The 27,329-nt window shown below is 40.2% G+C and overlaps 2 protein-coding genes across 2 annotated transcripts in view; one reads left to right on the forward strand and one right to left on the reverse strand.

The window, feature by feature from the left end:
• The window catches only part of LOC149157933 (tubulin gamma chain-like), a 236,874-nt gene that overhangs the window by 88,730 nt on the left and 120,815 nt on the right, over positions 1-27,329 (forward strand). The gene's annotated exons all lie outside the window — the stretch shown is intronic.
• Positions 3,413-11,461, reverse strand: LOC149157934 (uncharacterized). Its single transcript, XM_089437589.1, has 3 exons — positions 11,221-11,461; positions 3,979-4,120; positions 3,413-3,849 (listed from the first exon to the last, which is right to left on the reverse strand). Exons 1-3 carry the CDS (start codon positions 11,459-11,461, stop codon positions 3,441-3,443), a joined length of 792 nt encoding a protein of 263 aa, XP_089293715.1. The 3' UTR covers positions 3,413-3,440.

A 27,329-nucleotide genomic window follows, 5' to 3' on the forward strand; every position in this document is an offset into this window, starting at 1 on the left:
CACAAAAACCTCCACCAAATATTCTCCCAAATCCTCCCAAATGTGCATTAATTTCACAAATTTGAATTTCCAAGTAGCTTTTTCATTTAATGCCAGAAATTCAATTTTATTTGAGCACATGTCCTTTCCTTGATTTTAGGAGTCCACATCACCTTGGGACTTCACTTTAACTCCCTCATAATTTTCCACCTCATTTCCACAACAGTTAGCATGTGTGGATATTTATTTTTCTCCATTTATTTAATTTCTGGCTTAATTAATTGTCAGATTTCCCACTAAGCTTAGGAAAAGTGATTTTTGAGGGTCCAAAACACATTATTAGCCCTTCAAAGTGTGTCATAGTAGAAAACTGAGGGTGAGAGGTGTAATTTTGATTACTCATTCCCCATACAACTTCTCTAGACTACACTTATTACAATTTAAATACAATTTTATTTGCAACTTTTGACTTGTGGGAAATCTAAAAAATTAAAAAATGACTACTTAGACCTAACCAAATTCCACGATTTTTTTTGTGTGATCTAGTATGGCAATATACATCAACTTTAACCTTCAAACCGTCACCCGACTTTGGGGTAAAACGTGAGTGAAAAACCTAGAAAATTATCTGCCTCTAAAAAAGAAGGGATAAGTAACCAGATAAAAAAAGCACTCCAAGGTGTACTCGTTTACTGATCGAGTCCCAACATCTTAGGCCTGTTATAGACTCAAAACTCGTCATTACTAGTATCACTTATTACCATTCCCCGTAGGGTGTGGAATCTGGGTACAAGAAAGATGATGAGAAGATAGTAGTAGAGTTAAAAAACTCTGTTGACTGACGATATCTGATGATACACGAGTCCTCTGGATCATCCTTGGGCATGGAGTCTTCATATAATCATTAGGTGCCACTCCAGTCTCCAGTGGTCAACAAGTGCTTCCTTTCTTGAATCTGCAATACTTCAACTATTCTTCCTTGAACATGTAATGAAACTGCCATCTTGTTCAACCTACCTGTTTGTTAATCGTAGACCTGTGTCATACACTGTTGCACAGACTCTTCATCTTCAAATTTCTAGGAGTCGATAAGCTGAATTATTCAGAATAGTGTGTCATTTAACGGAACGTCATGACTCGAGTCATTAACCGAAACCGCTGTTGATTCCTCACAATCCGTTACGAATCGTGAAAGCATAAATGTTGGGACCTTATTGCCTTCTTGCTTTTCTTACTCATCTTGTACTTGTTCATCCTGTACCTGTTTTCCTTTCCAAAACTTCTTATTCTCATTGTCAAGCTTTTCATTCATGGTTGATTCCATCTTGTACCTGCAGTTACGAGCTATGTGTCCATAGTTATGACATTTGTAACATTCGATGTTATTCATATAAGATTCTGTTTGGTGTCTATCTCATGATCCTTCAAATTTGCTTCTAGGGTTTTGCCGATAATAGTTGTACCTATCTGGAACTTCACAATCCCTAGCCATATGTCCAAATTTGCTACATTTGTAACATTCAACATCATATCTCAAATGATGAAATTTGTTGATATTACGCTGAGTTCTGGAATATCCATTTCTGAAGGATCTCCTAGAATTATATTCATTCCAAACATACACACGACATTCTGCAGCTCTATGTCCAAACCTTCCACGTGAATAACAATGACCATAAAAAATAGGTTGGTACCTGGGAGGAAATCTTCTTCGGGGAATTGTCTTCCAAGGTTCTTCCTGCGAGTTTTGATCTATTGATTTAGTTGAGAGATCTATTTGCTTGGTAGATTTTGCATATCCATCTTCTTTAATTGTCATAGAAGAACTCGACTTCTTTTCGAATTTTTCTTTGTAACCAAGACCAGTCTTGTCGCTGTATGATTGTTGGTTGCTGATGAGTTCGTCCAAAGTCTTTGAACTGTTGGCATAGTTTTGAAAAGTTTTTCCATTTTTTACTTCCTTTCGTAGAGCAACTATTTCAGCTTCCAATGCTTCTCTTTCCTTGTTGTTTTCCTTTAATTCTTTCATGAGAGATTCTTCAATTCACTTGTATTCTTCAACCTTGATTTTAAGGTTGAGGACCTGTTCTCTTTCTGTCTTCAATTCATCTTCAAGAGTGTTGACATGCTTCTTCTCGGCTTTGAGCTCTTTGATAACCCTGATCACTTCGTTTTGAAATTCAACCTCAGTCATTTCTTCTTCTTCGTCTCCTTCTTCGTTAGGTGCCTCTTGCTTATTGTGCTTGGCCATAAACAATACTATTTTGTTGAATTCTTCTTTGTTATCACTGTCTTCTTTGGATGAGGAACTATCTTCTTTGGTGAAAAAACTTTTCTTAAACCATTTCTTCTTGCCTTGCTTGTTGAACTTCCTAGGACCTTTCTTTCCATTCGTAACAACCTCATTTTTGTGAGGACATTTGGTTGCAAAATGCCTAACCTCACCACAGTCAAAACATATTAATGGAAGTTTACCTTTGAATTTTCCCGTACCTGTTCTCATTTTCCACGTGAAGTAGGCGAATTCTTTATCTAAGAGTTCTTCCTCTTTTTCCTTTTCTTCATCCTTACAACTACAAGTTTTTGCTTTCTGAGTCTGCTTGTCCTTACCAATCTTCTTGGATGCGGCAAATGTTGCTTGTAAGTGAGATGTGCCATCCTCTTCTTCAATCCTCATTTCATATGCCGTAAGAATTCCATCGTAAGATTCGATCTATCTTCCAAGACAGATACCTTAAGGTTAAATCTTGCTGGTAAGGTTTTGAGGATCTTTCGGACAACAATTTTTGTTTCAATAGGTTCTCCCAAACCTTCCAACGTATTTGTTGTTTCATCAACATGCTGAAAGTATGCAGCAATATTTTCATCTTCCCTCATTTTGAGTTGCTCAAATTTTGCCTTGAAAATTTGAAGCTTTGCTTCTTTCACCTTTGAGTCACCTAAGTATATATTTTCAAGCTTGCCCCATACCTCTTTAGTAGTTTTGCAACTCAATACCTTAAGATAAATAGATTCGATAAGCCCATCGATAATAAGATTTTTAGCCTTTACATCATATCAGTGTTGAAAATATCGGTATCAGCAAAATATCGGCGAGGGTCCATAAAATATCTTATCGGCAATATCGACGAAAATATCGGCAAAATATTGGCAAATATCGGCAAGCATAAAAAATGCACTATATATATATATTTTTATTCAGATTTTTAAACATATAAAGCAACAACAACATGAAATAAACACATTGACACATAAATATGAAGAAAGCACTGATATATATGATGTCAAATAGAAATGATACATGAAAGGCGATACCAAATCCTGCTGATCCCTGATAATTGTTCATTCAAGGACTCAAATGTGGAGAACCAATACAAAATAACATCACATATATAAAAGTATCTCATCATCATGAGTTATATGTAGCATAACAAATAAAACTAGCAACTATCTATCTGAAATCACTGCCCTCTCCCCCTTTTACGGGAAAACATGATGGGCTGTTTGCCAGGCTTGGTCCTAGTAGTAGAAGGCCCTGACCCTGCCTCTGCACCTAATGTCAAATAATGAGTGCTAGGTATGGAGCTGTGCTCTCCTATATCTATAGCAGATGGTGTTGATGCTGATGCTCCCACAGTGTCCTCCTCCTCCTCCTCCTCTTGCTGCCCCTGTTCTAATGGATCATTTGGCTCTAACCATGAAGGTGACTCCTCCAAGATGGGCTCCTCAGACTCCACCCTCCACTGAGACAATACATCAATATTGTCTAAGGAAATGGCATCTGGATCCATTGGTGCTTCTATTTGCCTCACTCGAAGTCGGATGTTGTAATGCACATACACTAAATCATTGAGGCGTGCGAACTCCAACCTGTAAGAGTGTCAAAAAAAACTAATGAGTCTTGAGTCTTGAGTCTTAACACTTGAAGGTCATAAATTAAAAATTAAAAATAACAATAAGTGTAATTGCTCAACTGAATGCTGGAGCTCAAAGTTATACCTGTTGCGCTTTTTTGTGTGTATTTTCTCAAATACACTCCAATTGCGCTCACACCCTGAAGAGCTACATGTTTGATTCAAGATTCTTATGGCCAATTTCTGCAAATTTGGTGCCCTTGCACCATAGCTTCGCCACCAAATATCTACAACAAAATAAAGAAATAAAAAATTCAAAAACAAAAAACATAATTAAACTTCCAAATAAAAGTTACATAATTGAATTTAAAAAAAATAGAATTATAAGTAAGGAAATTCTAAATTGAAAATTCTAATTTCTAATGAGTGATGACTTGTCACTTACGTGGCATGAAGAGGGTCCTTTCCCTAACAGCATCATCAAAGCCAAATAGGCCAACACAATCCCGATAATACTGTATCTCGCGATTGATTTTGCTACGAAGCTCAGGATTAGGTACCATCCTATGAATACAGGAATGGAGCACTTCCATCACCTTGCCATCAAAATCAAAGCCGCATTTGTATGAAAATGCGGGGTCGAGGAAGAGTGCTGCTGCATGAATGGGTTGATGAAGCATCCCTGTCCACCGACTATTAATCACATCCCATAACATCATATGCCTATCAAGGCCAAAAGAACCCTTGTCTGCATAATAAGAACGAATGGCCTCCTTGGCCCTATCCATGCCCTCATACAAATAAGCCATTGCAGGCTTTTCCCCATCTACCAATCTGAGAGCCTTTACTATAGGTTCACTAACTGAGCATGCTTCTTCTACTCCACACCAAAACGTCTCAGAGTACACCATTTTTGCAATGGCTTTCCCGTCTTGTCTCCTGTTGTATCTACAATTACGCCAGTTATTAGACACAAACATTTGCTTCAACTCGAACTGACATCGAAGCAAAGACTGAAGAGTAATAAAGTTTGTGGCAAAACGTGTGATTGCAGGACGCCGCAACTCTTTGTTTCTAGTGAACCTCCTCATGAGGCTAAGAACAAAAGCTTGGTTATAAATAAACTTGGGGACGCTCCTAGCCATATCAACCACCTCCTTGATGAAGGAGAGTTTCCCCATATCCTCAAGCAACAAATCGAGACAATGTGCTGCACACGGAGTCCAGAACAATGTGCGATGCCTCTCCATAAGCATCTTGCCGGCAGACACATAATTCGCTGCATTGTATGTTATGACTTGCACCACATTTTGCACACCAATCTCCCGAATGAACCCATCTAACAGCTCACATATCGTTGCTGCATATTTGATATGTTCTGATGCATCCGCCGATTTAATAAACATGGTACCTTTAGGACAATGTACCAAGAAATTTAGAAGGGTCCTACCCTTCCTATTTGTCCAACCATTAGACATCACTGTGCATCCAGTAACTTCCCATGCTTTTTTCAATTCCGCCAATCTAGAGTTGATGTCCTGCTTTTCTGCTTGAAGAATTGGCCCCCGCAACTCCTCATATGTAGCACTTTTGTACCCTGGGCCCACAACAACAATAACATCACACATTGGCTGCCAAAATGGATTGGTTTTGGTGATGCTGAGAGGTAAGTCGCTCCAGAAAATACACCTCCCCATGACTCTATATGCTTCTTGCTTCTCCTTTTTTTTAACAAGCGATTTTATGCCAGGTTGTGATCCATGTCCTGTTCGTGGAACAAAAAATGATGACCTCGCACTAGTAGTAGCAGGTGATGATGTGCCAGTTGTGGAGCCCCTCCCACTACCCTCAACATCAAGATCGGGAGAAGATATCCCGAACGATCTACCTGCACGTTCAACCTTGTTTCTTTCTGTCTCTTCCTTCTTTCTGTCTTTTTCATCAATTGCCTCAAGAGCTTTTTGTATAAGCTTCAGACTAGAAACTATACAAATCCCAACATCATGTCCAGTGAGTCTAGCCAGATGGTATTTTAGTTGTGTAACCCCTCCTGTCATCCTAGTCCCACACAATTTGCATGTAAGATATGCTCGATTTGTCCCACCATCAGGGTTCCCTTACTCCCAAAATGGGTCCAAGGCTTTTGGCATATTTGAATTTTGTAGTGAGCTAACTCAAACCTAGGGCACCAAAAAGAAATTGGAATTAATAACTTAATAAGTAATAACCACATCATTTTACAAAATAATTTTTTGCTACATTATTTGCAATGTGAATTCAATGAAAAACCATAAATGACAATAAGAGGGTGTTTTTGAACGCTAAAAAAAATGGAGTTTGCTCCTCCAAATATGGAGAAAAGTTAAAACCCTTGCATTTGCTCATGGGCATGAAAATCATAGCAAATGGAAAAAAAAACAAGCAAAATGATTGTAGGCAAATAGGCAAGCAAGAATAATCCTAAAACTATCAAAAAATCCATAACATAGGGGTTTATTTGAACATACCTGTTAATGGAAGAAATGAAATTGTCTCACTATTCTTCAAGCTTAGATCAACAAAATCTTCATTGTTGGTGGTGATAATAGCTGTTCAACACTCAAACCCTCCTTGGTAGCAAGCATGTAGCTCTCTCCTTCCTTCTCCAGCGATCAGAAATGAAAATGATTGAAAAAAAACAAAATCAGACTTTTATAGCCGCAGCGGAAATTTTTACTGTCTCCCGGCGATTTTTTGCATCGTAGCGCGATATTTTCTCGAGATATCGCCGATATTTTGGATATATCGCGATATTTTCGGGCAGAGAAAATATCGCGATATTTTCTCGGCGATATTTCATCTCCCCGAAAATATCATGATATTTACGAAAATCGGCGATATTATATACACTGCATCATATACCATATTTTTCTTATCTTGTTCATCCTCGGTCGGAGTGAAGCCTTTGTCAACGATTTCCCATACTTCGTATCCTTGTGCCAACAAATGAACCTGCATTCTTCCACTCCAAATTGCATAGTTATTTCCATTGAACAAAGGAACTCTATTCTTAGTATACTCCATGATCTCCTTCCAGTTGTTAGACTGCTATTGAAGGAACCAAGCTCTGATATTCGGTCACGTGGTTTATCAAGATTTCGGCTCAAATGGGTTTAATTTAAGCTTCTGAAGCTTCACAAAAAAAGTTATAGCGAAAATGCCACGATGACTTATTTGAAGTCACAAAATCCCTACTAGAGGAGGATATGAGGGTCATTATTTATATGAATGTCTTGAGTTGAGAGGGTCCTTAACAAGTGAAAGTTGGAGGGGTTTTAGGAGCAAAAAGCATTTATTAATTGTTGACTATTCAATGACCACAACCAATTATGAGTGCCATGCCACAACCCCATAGGGTTTTAGCCCACTAATTGGGATTACTGACTTCAAACATGAATATCTCTCAAACCGTGAAGAATTATTTGGCGTGCCATATATCAATGGAAACATCTCGACGGGTAGAATCCATCTAGAAGATCCTTGACTCAGAATAGAGTAAGTTGTCAAGTCAAATTTCCCATGCAAAAGTGGGGTAGCCCTTGGTGCTGCTTGGGTTGACATCAATGCCAACCACTGATCAACATAACATAAGAAAACAGATGGTGCATAATTGAGTGTTAGCGTCATAAATTTACTTAGAAGATTTATGATCAACAATATAAGGAATTAGATGATCTCTAACAGATTCCACAATGATGCTCATAGCCAAGATGTCATCTTCTTGGAACTTGTCTTTTCCTGCTTGATCAGTTGGTTCAGTAACTTTTCCTTTCACAATACCCAAGACCTTATGCCTTGCAAGAACAAGGTCAATTCTAGTCTTCCATGCTCTGAAGTTTGTAGCTCCTTCAAGCTTGTTTTCTGCCTTCATGAAGGAATTCATGATGAAGATGATCAATCAAGACAAAAGATGTAGGATCTCAATGCTCTTTAAGGTGATCTCAATGCTCTTCAAGGTGATCTCAATGCTCTTTTCCTTCACCAAAGCTCTGATACCATGTTGATTTTCTAGTTTCAAACAAGACGAGAACAATTTTCAAAATGATAACTACTTCCAATGACACAATTTGACTTGTTTCGAGCATTCCAATCATTAAGCAGTTATACTTGAAAATTTCAACCATTAACTTCAATAGAGCAATAGAGATCACAGTAAAAATAATGAAACAAGAGACATCAAAATTTCTTGGGACAAAGCCCCTTAAGGTGGAAAACCCGATAATCTTTCCTTATGAGAGAGAGAGTTCAATTCATCAAAATGTTCATCAAAATATTCCAGTCAAAGGTCAACCATTGACCACATTAATTTCTAAGTCAAACAAAGTCAAAAGATAGGGTTAGTCTGCACTTTGCTTACAAGTCAAAGTCTGGTCAAAGGGTCGAATTTTGGCCTACAATAGCTCTGTCAATGAGGCTGAAATTCAGTTTGAAATGTTGAAAAATGGTAGCTATGGTCGGTATTTTCCTTTGGAAATCAATGGAGACAATCCATATTTTGTTGTTTGACCAAGTCGACATAAAGTACACAAGTTGACCGGACATGATGAAAAGCCTCCTCCTAAGACACATATAAATACAAGTTCGTTGGAGCTCATTTTGGCATCACATCACTCACATTTGGTCTGACATAGCAAGGAGAAGTTCACATGTGCAAAGGAGTCAGGAAGTATTTCTGTTCTCCGTTGACTAGCCTTTATTCTTCTATTGACCAGTGTTGACTTGGTAGAGAGAACTTTTGTTTGACTGAGCTCTTTGATTGTCTGGAGGCTGAATATTCCAGGGATTTGTTCACCCTGTTTGATCGTAGGTCAAACTTGAGACTTTGACCAAGAGTTTCACTGGTTCGTTGACTATAGTTTCGATTGAATTTTGGCCCTCTATTTTGAGCTACCTTAGCCCAAAATTCAGCCCTTTATTGCAGACTTGACTTTGACCAGCGTTGATTATATTTTCTCTTTCCTTTGATTAGTTTGACTTGGTAATTTTGAAGTCAGGAAAGTTGGAATCTTGTTGGAATATCTGATGTACTTTTGATGAACTGAATTTCTCTCTCATAAGGAGAGATTGGTTGGGTTTTCCCCTTGTGGGTTTCGCCCTGGCTGCTAGCCTAAATATTGGCGTCTCTCGTGTCTTGTTTACTATTTACTATGATCTCTATTGCTCTATTGATGAAAGTGAATGGTTGAAATTTTTCATGTATAATTGCTAAATGATTGGAATGCTATAAGAAGTCAAATTGTATCATTGGAAGTAGTTATCAGTTTGAAAAATTGTACTAGTCTTGATTGCACTAGAAAATCAACATGGTATAAGATGTTGGAATTTCTAAGTCTATCCATTAGAAATTCTCCCTGTACTATTTGATTTCTTTCTTCCTACTTGTCCAGTTACTTAACAAGTTATTTACCATGTAAATACTGAAAATAAATACAAGTACAGTATCAACACATACAGATCATAAACTGAAAGAAACAAGCACACAAGTGACATCGTTGGTTTTGGACTAATGTCCCCGGGAAAACCCAATGCAGGAAAACCAGTGCAACTATTCAGAGGGTTTTATTATTATGCAGTTTCAGAATACAACCAGGGTGCCAAAAATGGGTCACCCAATAGAGAATGCCCTCGGCAGTGGTACCTCTCAGTCAGAGATAGATATTGTGGCTAAATCACCGGATGGACGATCCCACAACAACAATACAAGTTTCTGCTGCTCTGCGTCACCCTATTCAGCTCCTCGGATCCAATTTGCCCAACAAAATCTCCCAGTGTTGCCTCCTGGGTCTGCGTCAGCCTCTCTGGCCCAACATCAGGTTATCTGGCCCAGCGTCAGCCTCTGGGGGCTCTACGTCAGCCTCTGGAGCCTCTGTGTCTCACACGATGGCCCTCCTTAGGTTTTGCGTAGCTCCTCGCTGCCTCTGCGTGGCCTCTAACTGGCTCTGCGTCAACCCTCTCCCGGTTTCTGCATTGATGCTTCTGGTACTAACTCTACCTCTCTACTATGTATTCATTGCCCCTCAGCTGCAACTTAGATCACTTCACTCAATTTCCTCAGCAAATCCTGCCCCTGAAAATCAAGTTCTTGATCTCTCTTAGTGTATTCTCCAACTAATCCTCAAGCCTCCTCTTATACTTTTCTTGTTGGTTCATCAACGGTCGAGATTAAATCTCTAATCAACGGCTAAGATTAGATTTGGTTTGATCCATGAATTTTGGACCATTCTAACTTAGTTTTATATTAATTCACATTAATATTTTATTTTTCCTAAGTTTAGACTTAGGAACACGATTAAAAATATTAATTATTTTAGTATCTCCCAAACTGGTTAGATTTTGCCCAAACCATTTCCGGGTCTTGGAGATCTCATGTGCTATAGCCTGTCCACCAATTTTTGTCGCTAGAGCACATTTGATGCTACCCCAAATCAAAACTCCCTCTTAGTGATGACTGTGCTCTAGTAATACTCGTCACTGAGTATCACCTTGATCATCCAGCATCGGTCCCTATGCCAATGCTAGGTCTCCTAGCCCAACATCCTCTGCACTGCTGCATCCTATACTGCTGCCCATGGCCATGTGACTGCCACTGCTGCATCTGTGTGATAGCTACCTCTACATCCATGCTGCTTCCCATGGCCCTGCCATTGCCACTGCCGCATCTGCACTGCATCCCCTCTCATCACGCTGCATCGTGTTGCACATAGCACTGCCACTGCTAACTGCTGCATTGCAACTCAGTTACTAAGAAGTAAGTAACTGATCCTCCCAACTCTGACATCTCCGTCAGGCTAGAAACACTCTCGATGTTGAAGCTCCCTCTGTCGCCGACAAGTACTCCCTCTACTGACCTCTGCGCTACAACAACAACTCCATGCATCTCGCATTGTTGCCTCACGATGTCCTGAGACTCCTGCACTGTAGCACTCTCTGTCGCTCCATCTGCATCCGTCTCTACCGACATCCGCCAATCCTGCTACTCCTCTTCGGGGCTCCCATAGCAAGGTATAATCCAAGAGGTTGGGTACCTCAAGGATCTTGTCCCTCATCGCCTGTAGTCCGTTTGACTACAGCTCGATGTCTCCCCATCTCTTCTCTAGAGGTACATGAGCACTCATGGCACAGTGGTCCTCTGTCTCCACTTCTTTCTCTGCCCTTGCTGGCACTACCTTGGTCTTCGAAGCCTCTCCGTTGCTCTTCTTCCTTGGACACTGGTTCGCATAGTGACCCAGTTCCCCACAATGGAAGCATTTGACCTTGGAGAGGTCCTTTCTTTTTTCTTGCTTTCTCGCAGATGCGAGAGCCGCATCTTCTTATTCCTCCTTCTTGATTCTGACCCCTTTTCTGCTACTCCCCTCCTTGGAAACCCATTTGATCTCTTTTTGACGAAGAGCTGCCCACAGTTCCTCCCAATCTGGAAGGCTCGTCCTACCAAGTATGCTTTGGACAAATACCTCCCAATCCTCTGAGATTGCGTTTAATGCAGTCCTCACCATCAGTTCTTGATCCGGTGTGGCCTCGATAAAAGTTAGCTGATCACGGATCTCCTTCAATCCACCGAGGAAGACATCTATATGCTCTGCCTTCTGCATCTGATATGACCACAACTGATTTTCAAGTAACATCCTCCTCTGCATGGAAGTATGCTGGTACAATTTCTTCAGGGCTTCCCACATCTCATTTTCCGTTTCCTTTTCGGCAATATGTGGTACCACATGATCCTTGACACCATCAAGTATGATGCACTTTGCCCTGTTCATTGCCTCCTCATACTTGTCATTTTCAGTTGGGTCAACCGGGATCACTATCGTTTTCAAGGCGAAGTGCTTGACGCGATACTTGTCTAGGATGGACAAGATCCTGGCCTTCCAGACTACAAAGTTTGAGGCTCCGTTCAGTCTATCTTCATCTCTTAGCCCATTCACTGCCATTTTGCTGCTCCTTTTTCAACTCTTTCAAGTCTCTCTACTTCCTGTCTGGAAGTTCTCGGTGTGACTCCCTCTGAGCCTCGATTTCCCTTATGGAAATCCCTCTGCCAATGTCGAGATGCCCCACTTTGATCGTTTGTGCAACTGCACCACTGATTCGGATTTCTTGGCTAGAAATCCTCGACAATAGCTCCCTCCTCCTTGGTCTTTCCCTGTTAGGTACTATTCTGACCACAATACCCCACCAACTTCCATAGCCTCCTATGCCCCAGCAATCTGAAGATTAGAGCCTCTAGGCTCTGCGCAATCCCGACACTGGCACAATCTGCACCTCTTGGCCACAACATTGATCCTTCCTGACTGAGAAAGATGACCAGGCACTACGTAGGTCAAGTCTGCTCCTCTTCGCCTTAGCGCTGATCCTCCTCTTGGCCTGAACTGATGACACAGGCTCTCTGCATCACCCCTTCCTTGCTGCTTTCTGCTAGGAACAACTTCTGTCACTCAGGACCATTGTTTCTGCTGCTGCTGCTATGCTCGGTTGATGCCTTCAGTTATTCTGTGATCTGCATCCTCGCTCCGATACCATGTTGGAATTTCTAAGTATATCAGTTAGAAATTCTTCCTGTACTATTTGATTTATTTCTTCGTACTTGTTCAATTACTTTACAAGTTATTTACCATGTAAATACTAAAAATAAATACAAGTACAATATCAACACATACAGATCATTAATTGAAAGAAACAAGCACACAAGTGACACCGTTGTTTTTGGACTAATGTCCCTGGAAAATGCGGGAAAACCAGTGCACCTATTCAGAGGGTTTTATTATTATGCAGTTTTAGAATTCAACCAGGGTGCCAGAAATGGCTCACCCAACAGAGAATGCCCTCGGCAGTAGTACCTCTCAGTCGGAGACAAATATTTCGGCTAAATCACCAGATGAACGATCCCACAACAACAATACAACTTTCTGCTGCTCTGCGTCACCCTGATAGGGACTGCGTCACCCTATCCAGCTCTCCAGCTCCAATCTGCCCCACGAAATCTCCCAGCGTTGCCTCTAGGGTCTGCGTCAGCCTCTCTGGCCCAACGTCAGCTTATCTGGCCCAGCGTCAGCCTCTCGGGGCTCTGCGTCAGCCTCTGGAGCCTCTGCATCTCACACGCTGGCCCTCCTTAGGCTCTGCGCAGCTCCTGGCTACCTCTGCGTGGCCTCTGATTGCCTCTGCGTGGCCTCTAGCTGGCTCTGCGTCAACCCTCTCCCGGCTTCTGCGCTGATGCTTTCGGTACTAACTCTGCCTCTCTGCTATGTATTCACTGCCCCTCAGCTGCAACTCAGATCACTTCACTCAATTTCCTCAGCAAACCCTGCCCCAGAAAATCAAGTTCTTGATCTCTCTTGGTGTATTCTACAATTGATTCTCAAGCCTCCTCTTATACTTTTCTGGTTGGTTCATCAATGACTGAGATTAAATCTCTAATCAATGGTTAAGATTGGATTTTGCTTGATCCATGACTTTTGGACCATTCTAACTCAGTTTTATATTAATTCACATTAATATTTTATTTTTCCTAAGTTTAGACTTAGGAACTCCATTAAAAATATTAATTATTTTAATATCTCCCAAACTGGTTAGATTTTGCCCAAACCATTTCTGGGTCTTGGAGATCTCATGTGCTATAGCCTCTCCACCAATTTTCGTGGCTAGAGCACATCCGATGCTACCGCAAATCAACATCAGAGCTTTGGTGAAGGGAAAGAGCATTGAGATCACCTTGAAGGGCATTGAGAAGCACTTTGAAGAGTTTGGGATTCTACTTTCTGTTTTGATTGGACATATTCATCATGAATTCCTTCATGAAGACCAAGATCAAGCTCGAGGGAGCTACAAATTATAGGGCATGGAAGGCTAGGATTGACCTAGTGCTTGCAATGCACAAGGTCTTGGGTATTGTTATAGGAAAAGTTACTGAACCAATTGACTAAGCAAGATAAGACAAATTTTAGGAAGATGATATCTTGGCAAGAAGCATCCCTGTGGATGTATGATCCCTATATTGCTGATCACCAAGATTCTAAGGAGATGTATGATCCATTGTACACTATCAACAACATCATTCAATCTATAATTTTGAGGGTTCAACTTTGGAATATCAAGATGAAAAATAATGACTTTGTGGCATCATATTATGTAAGGATATCTCAAATAAGAGATCAACTCAAAGCTATTGGAGAAGAAGTATCCGATAAAGAATTGGTAGCTATTTCAATGGGTAGCCTACCTAAATCTTGGGATCCTTTTGCAACAAGTATTAGTGGTAGAGAAAATGCACCTTCATTTGACAAGCTTTCGACTGCTTGCACACAAGAAGAATCGAGGCTCATTTCCAGAGGCAAGATTCCATATCCAACTGAAGACTCTCAATCCTTTGCAACCCACTAAAAGAATAATAGAAGAAGGCCTAGTTTTAGAATATTTCAAAGAAGTTCAGATAGAAGACCTAATTCAAGACTTGATCCAAGGTCTGCTCCAAGAAGGGAACCTGCTCCACAAAGAAGATCTCCTCCCTCTCGAGATAGAGGAGATATAAGAGATCTAAAAAATATTCAATGCTATCGTTGCCAAGCATATGGTCACTATGAAAATCACTATCCTCAAAGGAATCAAAGGAATGACTATGAAAGGAATGATGATTGAAAGAGAAAAGGGAAGCATCATGCTTTTGTAGTTGACCTTGATGAATCCTCTCATAAGAGGAGGCCTAGAAAGAGAGATTCTGATGATGAATACTCATTTTATTTTTCTTTTACAGGTTCCATTACAGGTCATGATTAAATATGGTTGGTGCATAGTGGTGCCTCTAGGAACATGACCAGATGTCATGAAAACCCCTTTGAATTGGTTGAAAAGAAGATAGCTCAAAGAGTTGAGCTTAGAGATAATGGCATATATGAAGTCAAGGGCATTGGGTCGTCATCCTTCCAATTGGAATTAGGAGGTAATGCATCTATTAACAATATTTTATATGTTCCTCGTTTGAAGAAGAACTTGTTGCCTATTTCATGTCTTGAGGACAAAGGATATAGAATTGCTTTCGTTGATGGGCAAGTTCTAGTATGGAAGAAGGATGCCTCCTTTGAATATGCTAAAGTCATTGGTGTATGAATTGGAGGCCTATATCGTCTCCTTGGTGGTTCAATCCAAGCCCTAATTCACAACACATCTGATCTTTGTGAACTGTGACATCGAAGGTACGCTCATATTCATTATAAAGCATTGTCTAGAATGACAAATTCTGTTAAAGGTGTACTAAAATTAAGATTGAGAATGATGGAGTATGCATGGGATGTCCCCTTGTGAAGAATGTTAAAGGAAGATGTACCAACAATTATAGTAGATCTAAGAGGATCTTGGATCTTGTGCACTTTAATGTTTGTGGGTCTATGTCTGTCAAGAGCTTGGGTGACAATTTGTATTATGTCTCTTTTATTGATGATTACTCTCGTAAGACATGGCTTATCTCTTGAAATCCAAGGATGAAGTATTTGAAAAGTTTCGGGAATTCAAGACACAGGTTGAAAATGCTACAAGAAGAAGGATCAAAACTTTAATGTTTGATAATGGAGGAGAATATGTATCCAAGGAATTGATTTCTTTTTGCAGGGATGTTGGAATTAAGAGGGAGTTGATAGTTCCCTACTATCCTCAACAAAATGGAATTGTCGAAAGGAAGAATAGGACTATTATGGAAGTTGCCAAGGCCATGCTTCATGATCAAGAGTTGCCTATGTTTCTTTGGGGAGAAGCTGCAAGAACAATTGTTTATGTTCAAAATAGATGCCCACATCGAATCTTGGACTACAAGACTCCTGAAGAAGTTTTCACAGGTGAGAGACCCAATGTTGAGCATTTGAGAATCTTTGGTTGTCCTGTTTATGTTCATGTGCCCAAGGAGAAAAGGACAAAATTGGAACCTTCTGGGAAGAAAGGAACTTTTGTTGGCTATAGTGAAAATTCAAAGGCCTTCAGGGTCTATGTACCAGGACAACGTTCTATTGAAACATGCAGGGATGTTATCTTTGATGAGGATGCTGCTTTCTAGAAGTCCAAGGGTTCACACTTGGACTTTGATGATGAGATGCAGGTGGCTCCAAAGAATGTGGAATCGAAATCTAAAGAACCTGAACCAATGGAACAAGATCCTCATGAAGAATCTGATGATCATGAATTTGTTGACTCTCTAAGAGCCACTATACTTGAGACTAGAAAGAGACCTGCCTGGCTTGAAAGAACATTGAAGGAAGCTGAAGGACATGCTGCACCTCGTGGGACCTTTAGGGAAAGCAAGGGGTCGAAGAAATATTATGGTTATGCAACTATGATGTGTAAGATCATTGAGTCCGAGCCATCCACATATGAGGAAGCAACTGAGCATCAAGTTTTGAAAGATGCTATGATCAAAGAGTATCAATCTATATTGAAGAACGATGTTTGGGAAGTCATTCCAAGACCTGAAGGGAAGTCCGTTGTGTCTTCATAATGGATCTACAAAATCAAGCATGCAGCGGATGGAAGTGTTGAAAAGTACAAGGAAAGATTCGTGGCTCATGGATTCTCTCAAAAAGAGGGAGAGGGTAATGAAGACACCTTTTCTCCCATTTCTAGGTATGCTTCTATTAGATCTGTCATTGCCCTTGCTCCTATTGTAGGTTAGAAATTGCATCAAATGGATGTCAAGATTGCTTTTTTGAATGGAATCATTGAAGAGGAAGTCTATATTGAGCAACCTCAAGGCTTTGAGGTTCATGATAGAGAAACACATGTTTGCAAATTGAAGAAAGCCATGTATGGGCTGAAGCAGGCTCCTCGTGCATGGTACTTCCATATTGATGGCTATTTGTTGAGTCTTGGTTTCAAAAAGAGCAATGCTGATCCAAACTTGTACTTCAAAGTTGTTGAAGGTGAGCCCTTGATTTTGCTGCTGTATGTAGATGATTTGTTTCTGATAGGGGTTGAAGTTTTCATTGTCTAGTGTAAGAGGGAGCTGATTTCTGAATTTGAGATGAAGGATCTTGGTCTTATGCATTACTATTTGGGATTGGAAATTTGGCAAAAGCCTAATGGAATCTTTGTTGGCCAAGGCAAGTACACTATTAAGATCCTTCAGAGATTTGGCATGATGGACTGCAAGTCCATGGACACTCTGATGGTGACGAATTTGAAGAAGATATGTGACTGTGATTCTGATTTGATTGATCCCTCTATGTATCACAAATTGATTGGCTTGTTGAACTATCTTGTGAACACTAGACCTGATATTTGCTATGTTGTGAACACATTGAGCCAATTCTTGGTTGAGCCCCGACATGTGCACTGGGTTGCAGTGAAACATATACTGAGATATCTGCGTGGTACCATTGAATATGGTTTGAGATATGCTTCTAATGAAGAATGGCAACTACATCGTTTCACTGATGCTAATTGCGCTGGAATCTCTAATGATAGAAATAAGACTTCTAGATTTTGTTTTAGGTAGGGCTTTGCTATGATTTCATGGTCGACTAGAAAGCAAACTTTTGTTGCTCGGAGTACGACTGAAGTGGAGTATATAGCTGCATGTTAAGCCTATTGTGAAGCTGTGGCTTCAAAAACTATTTGTTGGATTGTTTGATTAAGTGATGGAATTAACCATTATATATTGTCATAATCAAAGCTGTGTGAAGCTTTTTGAGAACTCGGTTTTTCATGACAAGTTGAAGCACATTGAGATCAAGTATCATTACATCCAAAATATTGTCTAGAGAGGAGCTGTGAGGCTCGAGTATGTCCCTACTGATGAGCAAATTGCTGATGTTTTGACAAAGCCATTCTCCTGGATGAAGTTTGTTTATTTCAGAGAACAACTTGGAGTTATTGAGAACCCCTCTCTGAGAGAGAGGGAGCACTGATTGTACAACATCATGTGATTGACAATATTCCTTGGGTTGTGGCTGAAAGACTTATGGATTGGTCGCAAAGATTGTCACTCCCTTAGGCTAATGACTGGGAGACCAGTGAGTTTGGTCGGGGAGCTTGGTTTTGAGGCATAGAGTGATCCCTTGGGTCATGATGATTGAGAGACTAGTTTGGTTGGGGACACTGATTTTGTGATCTCTCCTTTAGGAAATTGGTGAGAGACCTATGGATTAGTCGAGGAGATTGATCTTGAGTTCCCTTCCTTGGGTCGTTGACTAAGAGACCAATGAGTTTGGTTGGGAAGGATGAGTTCTCTCCCTTGAGTTATGGACCGAGAGACTATATAGTCAGGGTTTGAGATAGGGATTCTTCCCTTCTGTTGTGGACTGAGAAACCTTGTTATGGTCGGGGAGATGGACCCTGTGTATATGATTGGAAAGTGTTGCCTCATTGATTGATCCCTTTGGTTAGTTGGGCATTGACCTGGATGCCACTGGGTTTTGGATTTTGCGATGTGTTTTGATGATATGTATCTTTCCTTGTGATTATATTAGTGATCTCTACCTTGGGTGGTTGCTCAGAGACCTATGGATTGGTCGGGGAGAAAGAGAGAGACTTGTACATTTGATCCCTCCCTTGGGCTGTGGTTGAGAGACCTATGGATTGGTCGACGAGATTGATCTTGAGAGAAAATGAAAAATACCTCCCTCGCTAAGAGGGAGTGTTGAAAAATGGTAGCTATGGTCGGCATTTTCATTTGCAAATCAATGGAGAAAATTCATATTTTGATGTTTGACCAAGTTGACCTAATGTACACAAGTCGGTCCCACATGATGAAATGCCTCCTCGTAAGACACATATAAATTTAAGTTTGTTGGAGCACATTTTGGCATCACATCACTCACACATTCGCTTTGAAATAGCTAGGTGAAGTTCACACATGCGAAGGAGTCAAGAAGTCTTTTTGTTCTACGTTGACCAACCTTTATTCTTCTGTTTGACCAACATTGACTTGGGAGAGATAGCTTTTGTTTGATCGAGCTCTTTGACTGTTTTGGAGCCTGAATATTCCAGGGATCTGTTGACTTTGTTTGACCACATTTACATCTTTGCTCTGGGCTCGTTGACCACAGGTCAAGCCTTAGACTTTGATCGAGAGGTTGACTGGTTTGTTCACTGTGGTTTTGATTGAATTTTGACCCTCTGTTCTGAGCTAGCTCATGCTGAAATTTGGCCCTCTGTTGCAAACTTGATTTTGATCAACGTTGACTATATTTTCTCTCTCCTTTGACTAGTTTGACTTGGCAATTTTGAGGTCAGGAAAATTGGAATCTTGTTGGAATATTCTAATGTATTTTTCATGAACTGAATTTATCTCTCATAAGGAAAGATTGGTTGGGTTTTCCCCTTATGGGTTTTGCCCTGGCTGCTAGCCTAAATATTGGTGTCTCTTGTCTCTTGTTTTGTTGTTTGCTGTGATCTCTATTGCTCTATTGATGAAAGTGAATGGTTGAAATTTTTCATGTATCACTGCTTAATGATTGAAATGCTATAAGAAGTTAAATTGTATCATTGGAAGTAGTTATCAATTTGAAAAATTGTACTAGTCTTGATTGCACTAGAAAATCAACATGAAATGCGTCAGTCAAACTTTGGTCAGATTGCAAAGTTTGACCTGCAGCCAACCCTTGCTCAATTCCCAGAACATGAACAAAATATTGGTAAATGAATAGTCAACAAATCAGAGAATATTCGGCCTCCGAGTCTAGTAAAAAACTAGCAAACAAGAAGAAGAAGATCCAAGTCAACATTGGTCAAAGCAGAGTAAAGAGATGTCAAACTTCATTATTTTTTTTATCGTTTTCCTCCTTTGCATGTGTGAATAGACCTCCTTATGATTGGTCGAATGAATGAGTTGTTGATGATACCAAAATGAGGTCCAACGAATGCCAATTTATATGTGTGTCAATCAGTGTTGCACACATCGCGATCGGGATTTAATCGGCGCCGGGAAAAAAGCGGAAAAAATCGTTAAAATCGGGAAAAAATCGGAAAAAAGCGGGAAAAAATCGTTTGGCACAAAAATATTCATTTTTTTTCAATTTTTTTAATATCTAAACCATCTACAACATAAAATAAATACATTGACACATAAATATGATAAAAAAACTAATATATAAGATGTTTAATATCATTTCTAGCGCTAAAATCACACATAACATTGAATCATGTCCTGAATAGTAAGTCCTGAGTCCCAAGTCCAACTCAGCCTCAAAATATCAACAAAAAATATGATAATGTATCTCATCATGTCATAATGTCATATACAATAAAATGAAAGTCTAATCCTATTGATTTCCTCTGCCCCTCTTGCGAGAAAATGGCACAACTTTCTCTTTCCCTCTAGATGTAGAAGCTGGTGCCTGTGGTGGTGGAAATGGCAGTGGAGTCTGACGTGCTCTAGAAGCTGAAGAACTAGTAGTAGCAGCTACAGGAGGCCGAGGTGGACGGAGACCACGTCCTCTGGTAGTGGTAGCCCGGGTAGCCCGGGTAGGCGGTGTCACCTCCTCCTCCTGCTCCTCCAACTCCTCCTCCTCCTCCTCCTGCTCCTGCTCCTGCTCCTCCTCCTCCCCCTCATCCTGCACTAACCAATTCTCAGTGGGATCCATGAGAGGCCTCTCGGTCTCAACCCTCCATTCAGCAGTGGTGTCAATCCCATCCAATGAGATGGCTTCCGTATCAGGTGTCTTCTCTAGTTGTTTCACCCACAATCGAAGATTGTAGTAGACATAGACCATGTCATTAAGTCTATGGGACTCCAACCTGTACAAAGTTCATGAAATAATAAATTAATAATTAATAATTAATATTATAAAAAAAATATTGTTTAAAACTTTAATGAATTCAAAAATTTATTTGGAAATTTGCAATATTTTAAATGTTTAAGTGTTAACCTATTGCGCTTCTTGTTGTGTATTTTTTCAAATACACTCCAATTGCGCTCACATCCCGAGGAGCTGCATGTTTGGCTGAGGATGCGTACGGCAAGATTTTGCAAAAGGGGTACTCTGCCACCATACATCTTCCACCATGCGTCTACAACAAAATTACAAATAAAATTTTAAATAAACATAAGAAAAAAATGGAATTTGAAGAAACAATGAAATTTGAAACAAAGTTACAAAGTACAAACTAAAAAATACCTGGCATTTTAACCGTCCTATCAATGATAGCCATCTCAAAGCCAAATGTGCCACCTGACAACTTATATTGCTCAAGTTGTCTAGAGATCTCCATACGTTCTTCTGAAGATCTCACCATCTTCTGGACACAGGTTAATAATCCTTCCACGACCTCAACATCAAAATTAAACCCACATGCATAAGAAAATGCAGGGTTCAGGAAAAGCCCCGCAGCATGAATTGGACGATGGAGTGTGTTGTTCCATCGCTCATCAATGACCTTCCATAGAAGGAGTTGTCTCTGGAACCCATCATCTCCCTTGTCATCATAGTAGGACCGAATGGCTTCTTTGGCCCTGTCCATGGCTTCATACAAATAGCCCATTGCGGGCTTCTCACCATCAACCAACCGAAGAACCTTTACCAAAGGTTCTGTAACAGCGCACACCTCCTGCACTCCCGCCCAGAAGTCTTCCTGGTATGAAACTAGTCTGCAGACGGCCTCTGCTTCTGGTTTGCGGCTCATTGACGAAGCACGCCACTCCTCTGAAAGAAACATTCTCTTCAAATCCCACATAGAATTCAAGAGGGATTGAAGAGATATGAAACTCGTCGCAAACCGTGTAATGGCGGGGCGCACCAACTCTTTGTTGTTGGTGAATCTTCTCATCAAGCTAAGCACATATGTGTGATTGTAAATAAATTTTGTGATGCTTTTTGATGAGTCAACAACCTCTTTGACAAAGGGAATTTTCCCAATGTCCTCTAACATCAAATCAATACAATGGGCAGCACAAGGTGTCCAAAATAAAGCAGGTGGCCTGTCCATAAGCATTCTACCAGCAGCAACATAATTTGCAGCATTGTCCGTTATGACTTGGACAACATTTTCTGCACCCACCTCCAAAATAAACACATCCAGCAAATCACATAAAGTTCTTGCATCTTTGATTTGATGAGTTGCATCAACAGATTTGATAAACATAGTCCCCTTGGGACAACTAACCAAGAAGTTTATAAGGGTTCTCCCCTTTTGGTCAGTCCAACCATCTGACATAACAGTGCATCCTGTTTGTGCCCATGATGCCCTAAAATCCTCCAATCTTTGGGTGCAGTCACGCTTTTCATCTTGAAGAAGCCGGCCTCTGAAATCATGAAGAGAAGGGAGTTTGTACCCCGGGCCAACACTGGCAATAGCATCAACAGTAGGTTGGAAAAATGGATTATTCCTTATAATGCTGAAAGGAATATCACTCCAGAGGAGAAATTTTGTCATCAACTTGTCAGCTTTTTCTTTTTCAGTTCTTTTTAGCATTGAACCAATAGTTGGTTGTGAACCAGGTGTGGTTCGAGGAACAAAATATGATGATGCAGCTACCGGATTGACTGACGCTGCAGTAGAACCTGTGCCACTTGGCCCACTTCCTTCAGCTGACCTTTTTAGTTGCCTTTTGAGTTCTTCTTTGGCGTCTCTAGTGTGCTCTAATTCTCCCAATGCTCTCATGGCTTTTTGGATAATTTCAGCATTTGTCTTTAGACAGGGCCCCACATCACGTCCAGGGATTTGTGCAAGGTGGAACTTCAACCTGTACACCCCCCCGAATATTTCCTTTCCACACAACTTGCAATACAAGTTTTGTCTATCATTCGGAGTTTTAGGGTCACCATATTCCCAGAAAGGATCCAATTTCCTTGGCATGTTTGTTTTTGAATTTTGAATTTGCAAACCTATGGAAAAATAAGGATTAGGAAATAGGAATTTAGGATTACATAAATGATAATACAAATTACAATTTAGCATTTGCAAAATTACAAGCTAATTATTTCCAAAATCCCAATTTCTAAACCCAAGTTACCCAACCAAATGCCAAAAAACAATGAAAATTCAAAAAAAATAAACAATGTTTAAAAAAAATGAGAAAATAAAAATAACAAATTGGTTCTCATAGTCATAACAAATTACCCATCCCAAATCAATGAAAAATTTCAAAAAATTCTTTAAAAACAATGAAAACCAAAGTTTTTATAGAAGCAAAACCAAAAAAAATTAATCTACATACCTCTTTTATGGACAAATTGGTGATCTAGGCTTGGATTCCTCTTAAAAACGCTTCGATTCGCTCCCAAATCCGACGGAAACCCTTCAGCGCCTCTCCCTCACCTCTTCTCCTCCTCCTCTGCGCGCAAACAGCAAAATGACATAAAAAAAATCGATTTTGCATATAAAAAGCCCGCTGCCCCGACGGCCTGCGATTTTTTCGAAAAAATCGCGATTTTTTCAAAAACTCGCGATTTTTTCGATAAAAATCGTTATAAAAAAAGTGGCGATTTTTGTGCATAAAAATCGCGATTTGAATCGGGTAAATGAAAAAATCGCGCTTTTCCGATAAAATCGCGATTTTATCGCGATTTTAACAACACTGGTGTCAATAGGTGGGTTTCGACCTTGGGGTTAGACCCCTTCAAGTGGTGGGGTTGACTTGTCCAATTAAGGCCAACTTGGACAGGTGGAAAATAAATAATTTCTCCTTTAATTTTGACCATGAAAATACTGACCGCAACTACTATTTTTCAACAAAGCCAACCTCATAGCTCAAAAACATAACAAAAGATTCCATAAATGCCCACACATGTGGGAGAAAGACCTCAACTATAATGTCATCCTCCAAATGAGCTGTAAATGCCACAAGCAAGTGTCATGTGGGCTATTAAGTACTCCATACTCCTAGATGTTGCCCCTAGATCATGAACATGCCTCTAAAGTGCCTCTATACGAAGACATCACCTCCATGGTGCCCAACGTCACCCTCTAAAGGGCAAGAGGGGTGTCGTAAGACTATCCTACTCGAGCATTGGTGCTAATAAGTGATGTCCAAACACTCCCTTGCCATCGCAAGGATAACCATCATCATTTGAGCTCTAGAATAAGCAATGTTGATTTGGGGTAGCATCAGATGTGCTCTAGCCATGAAAATTGGTGGAGAGGCTAAAACACATGAGATCTATAAGACCTAGAAATGGTTTGGGGAAATTCTACCCAGTGAGAGAGATATTAAAATAATTAATATTTTTAATGGGTTCCTAAGTCTAAACTTAGGAAAATAAAAATGTTAATGGGTATTAATATAAAACTGGGTTAGAAGGTTCTAAATGACATGGATCAAGCCAAATCTAATCTTTAGCCATTGAAGACTCAACATTAAGGGTGATTTTAGGGGCGAATGTTCGCCCTTTGGCGAAATTAAGGGGTTTTAAATTTTTAGTGGGCGAATATTTTGTATCATAGTACATTTTTACAAATCACCTCAAATAGCCCACCTTATTTTAAGGGAGAGGGTAAAAAAGGTAAATTTCGCCCTTGAAATTAGGAGTTACAACCTTCCATTCACCCATTTTCAAGAATAGGTTTTATTTAAGTGAATCCATTCGCCCATTTTCAAGAATAGGTTTTATTTAAGTGAATCCATTCGCCCATTTTCAAGAATAGGTTTTATTTAAGTGAATCCTATGGGCCAAAGGCCCAAATACCATATTTATAAAAGAGGTATGGTAAACTAATAAAAATATAAATAAATGAGAGGTATGGTAAATAACTAAAGCATTTTTTATATTTACTCCATAAGTCACCTTATATACATGCAAGGGTGTAAACAAATAAAAATATAAGTAAAGTGGAGGTATGGTAAATAAATAAAATGTCTTTTTATACTTACTCAAAAGGTATGGTAAATAAATAAAAATATAAATAAACTAGACGCATGGTAAATAAATAAAACCTCTTTTTATATTTAGTCCATAACCCTCATTCTATTTATGAAGGCTCAAGAAAGAGGTTTTATTTAAGTGAATCCTATGGGCCAAATACCATATTTGTAAAAGAGATATGGTAAATTAATGAAAATATAAATAAGCGAGAGGTATGGTAAAAAAATAAAATATTTTTTTATATTTACTCCATAAGTCCCCTTGTATTTATGAATGGTATGGTAAATTAATAAAAATATAAATAAACGAGAGGTATGGTAAACAAATAAAACATTTTTTTATATTTACTCCATAAGTCACCTTATATTTATACTATGGGACAAATACCATGGACTAGATTGTTATTAATACCATGCAAAAAAACATTATTAACCCTAATATTAGTATTAATAAAAATAAAAATGGCACGTGGTATTGACCCATGGTATTCACCAAAATGGCACATGGTATTGACCCATGGTTTTCACTTGGAATGTAGCTTATTTAAATGGGGGAATATAAAAATGGCACATGGTATTGACCCATGGTATTCACCAAAATGGCACATGGTATTGACCCATGGTATTCACTTGGAATGTAGCCTATTTAAATGGGGGAATTAAACCAGCATAGATCCATCTGTACTCTGGATCATGCAATGATTTCATTTGTTTATTCAATAAACACAAGATTTTATAATTGAGTAAAATATTCACCATGCCTGGTGAGAGATTCGCCAAAAAATTATATATACATATCATATTATTGATAAAATCGCCTTCCATTTTTCCTATATACCATGGAGATTCGCCCATTTATTATACATGTAAATTTAGGGGGGGTTCTTAAAATTTTCCCTGCTCAACATAAAAAGCATAAGAGGAGGCTTGAGGGTGAGTTGGAGACACACCAAGTTGATCAGTCTGTTCGATTTTTTTGGAGCAGGGTTTGCTGAGAGAAATCGAACTAGTGATCAGAGTTGCAGCGAGGGGCAGTGAGTGCATAGCAGAGAGGAAGAGATAGTGCCGGAAGATTAGCGCAGAGGCGGAGAAGGCTACGCAGAGCCAGCAGGAGTCACACAGAGGGCCAGAGGGCCTTCGTGAGTGACGCAGAGGGCTAAAGAGCCAGCGTAGAGCAGCTGTATGCTGACACAGAGGTTCTAGGCTGACGCAGAGCCCAGTTGGGCTGACGCTGAGCCTTAGAGAGGCGTTGGAGAGAGTTTCATGGAGCAGACTTGCCGAATATCTACTTCTGAAGAGAGGTATTACTGCTAGTTTGATTTCTCTGTCGGGTGAGCTAGTTTGGCACCCAGTTGTACTCAAGGAAAGCTGCTTAATAATAAAACCCTCAGAACTGCTGCACCGATTTTCCCAAGTTGGGTTTTGCCGGGGACGATTGTCAAAAAATAACAGTCTCCCTTGTGTGTTTGTCTATTTCTTTCAGTTGAGATTGCATTTGTGTTTATTTTAGTATTTATATGGTTAAATAACTTGTTCAGTAATTAAACAAGTAGGTGAAATAAACCAGATAGTGCAGGAAAATTTCTAACGGGTTAGACTTAGAAATTTCAACATGGTATCAGAGCATTGCAGATCACAGGAGAGCTGAAGGCACCAGCTAAATCAGAAAATTTGCAGCAGAAACAATTGTCCCGAGTGACAGAAGCTGTTCCTAAGCAAAAAGCAGCAGAGAAGGAGTGACGCAGAGGGCCTGTGTCATCAGTTCGAGCCAGAGAAAGGGCCAACGCATAAGCAGTGAGAGGCAGAAGAGGCTCATGAAGAGCCATGTCATTCTCCTCAGCCAGGTAAGAGTGCACAGTTGGCTAGAGGAGCGATTCAACCTTGCTAGGATTGCGCAGAGCTAAAAAGCTCAGCTTCTTCAGCTGCTGGGGCCTAGGGAGCTGTGGGTAGATTGTGGGTTGTGAAGTTGGTGGGGTGATGTTGTTGTCGAAGCAGAACAATAGCTAATGAGACAAAACCAAGGTAGTGGGAGTCGCTACCTAGGCGGATTTCTAGCCAAGAAATCCATATTAGTGTTGCAGGAGCAAAGATGATCGGAGAGGAGCGACTCGACTATTGGCAAAAGGATTTCTAGGAGGGAAATTGAGATTCAGAGGGAGTCTAGAAGAGAACTTCCAGGAAGGAAGTAGAGACTCAGAGGGAGTCCAAAAGAAGAGCGGAGATGGTAGTTCCGTTTAAGGCGGAAGTGGAGACTGATGACGATTGTGCCATGAGCGCTCACACACCTCTAGAGAAGAGGTGGGGTGACATCGGGCTATAGTGAGGAGGATTACAGGAGATGCGGGGTAGGATCCTTGAGGTACCCAACCTCTTGGATCATATTCGGCTACGGGAGCCCCGAAGTGATAGTAGCAGGATGGCAGATGTTGGTAGAAGCGGATGTGGATGGAGTGACAGAGAGAGCCAGAGTGCAGGGATCTGTAGCAACGAAGTGGGGGTTGCAGTAGTGCGAGAGGCACATAGGAGGTTGCAGCAGTGCAGGAAGGCACAAAGGGTTTTGCAGTGGTGCGAGAGGCATAGAGTTGTTGCAGTAGCGCAGAGGCAGCAGAGGGAACACATGATAGCAGTAGAGAGAGCTTCAACATCAAGAGGGTTTCTAGCTTGAGAAGGATGTCAATAGTTGGGTA

The sequence above is a fragment of the Pinus tabuliformis genome, chromosome 5_2 (assembly GCF_031772625.1).
Source record: "Pinus tabuliformis cultivar Carrire ecotype Pingquan chromosome 5_2, CPIR1, whole genome shotgun sequence".
Lineage (NCBI taxonomy): Eukaryota > Viridiplantae > Streptophyta > Pinopsida > Pinales > Pinaceae > Pinus > Pinus tabuliformis.

Coding starts and splice junctions, on each gene's coding strand:
- LOC149157934 (XM_089437589.1), bottom strand. CDS start 11,461: ATGCAGAAGGCAGAGCATATAGATGTCTTCCTCGGTGGATTGAAGGAG. Junction 4,121..11,220: donor ATGGGTTTCCAAGGAGGGGA/GTAGCAGAAAAG, acceptor ATTTTGTTGTAG/ATATTTGGTGGCGAAGCTAT. Junction 3,850..3,978: donor CACACAAAAAAGCGCAACAG/GTATAACTTTGA, acceptor ACACTCTTACAG/GTTGGAGTTCGCACGCCTCA.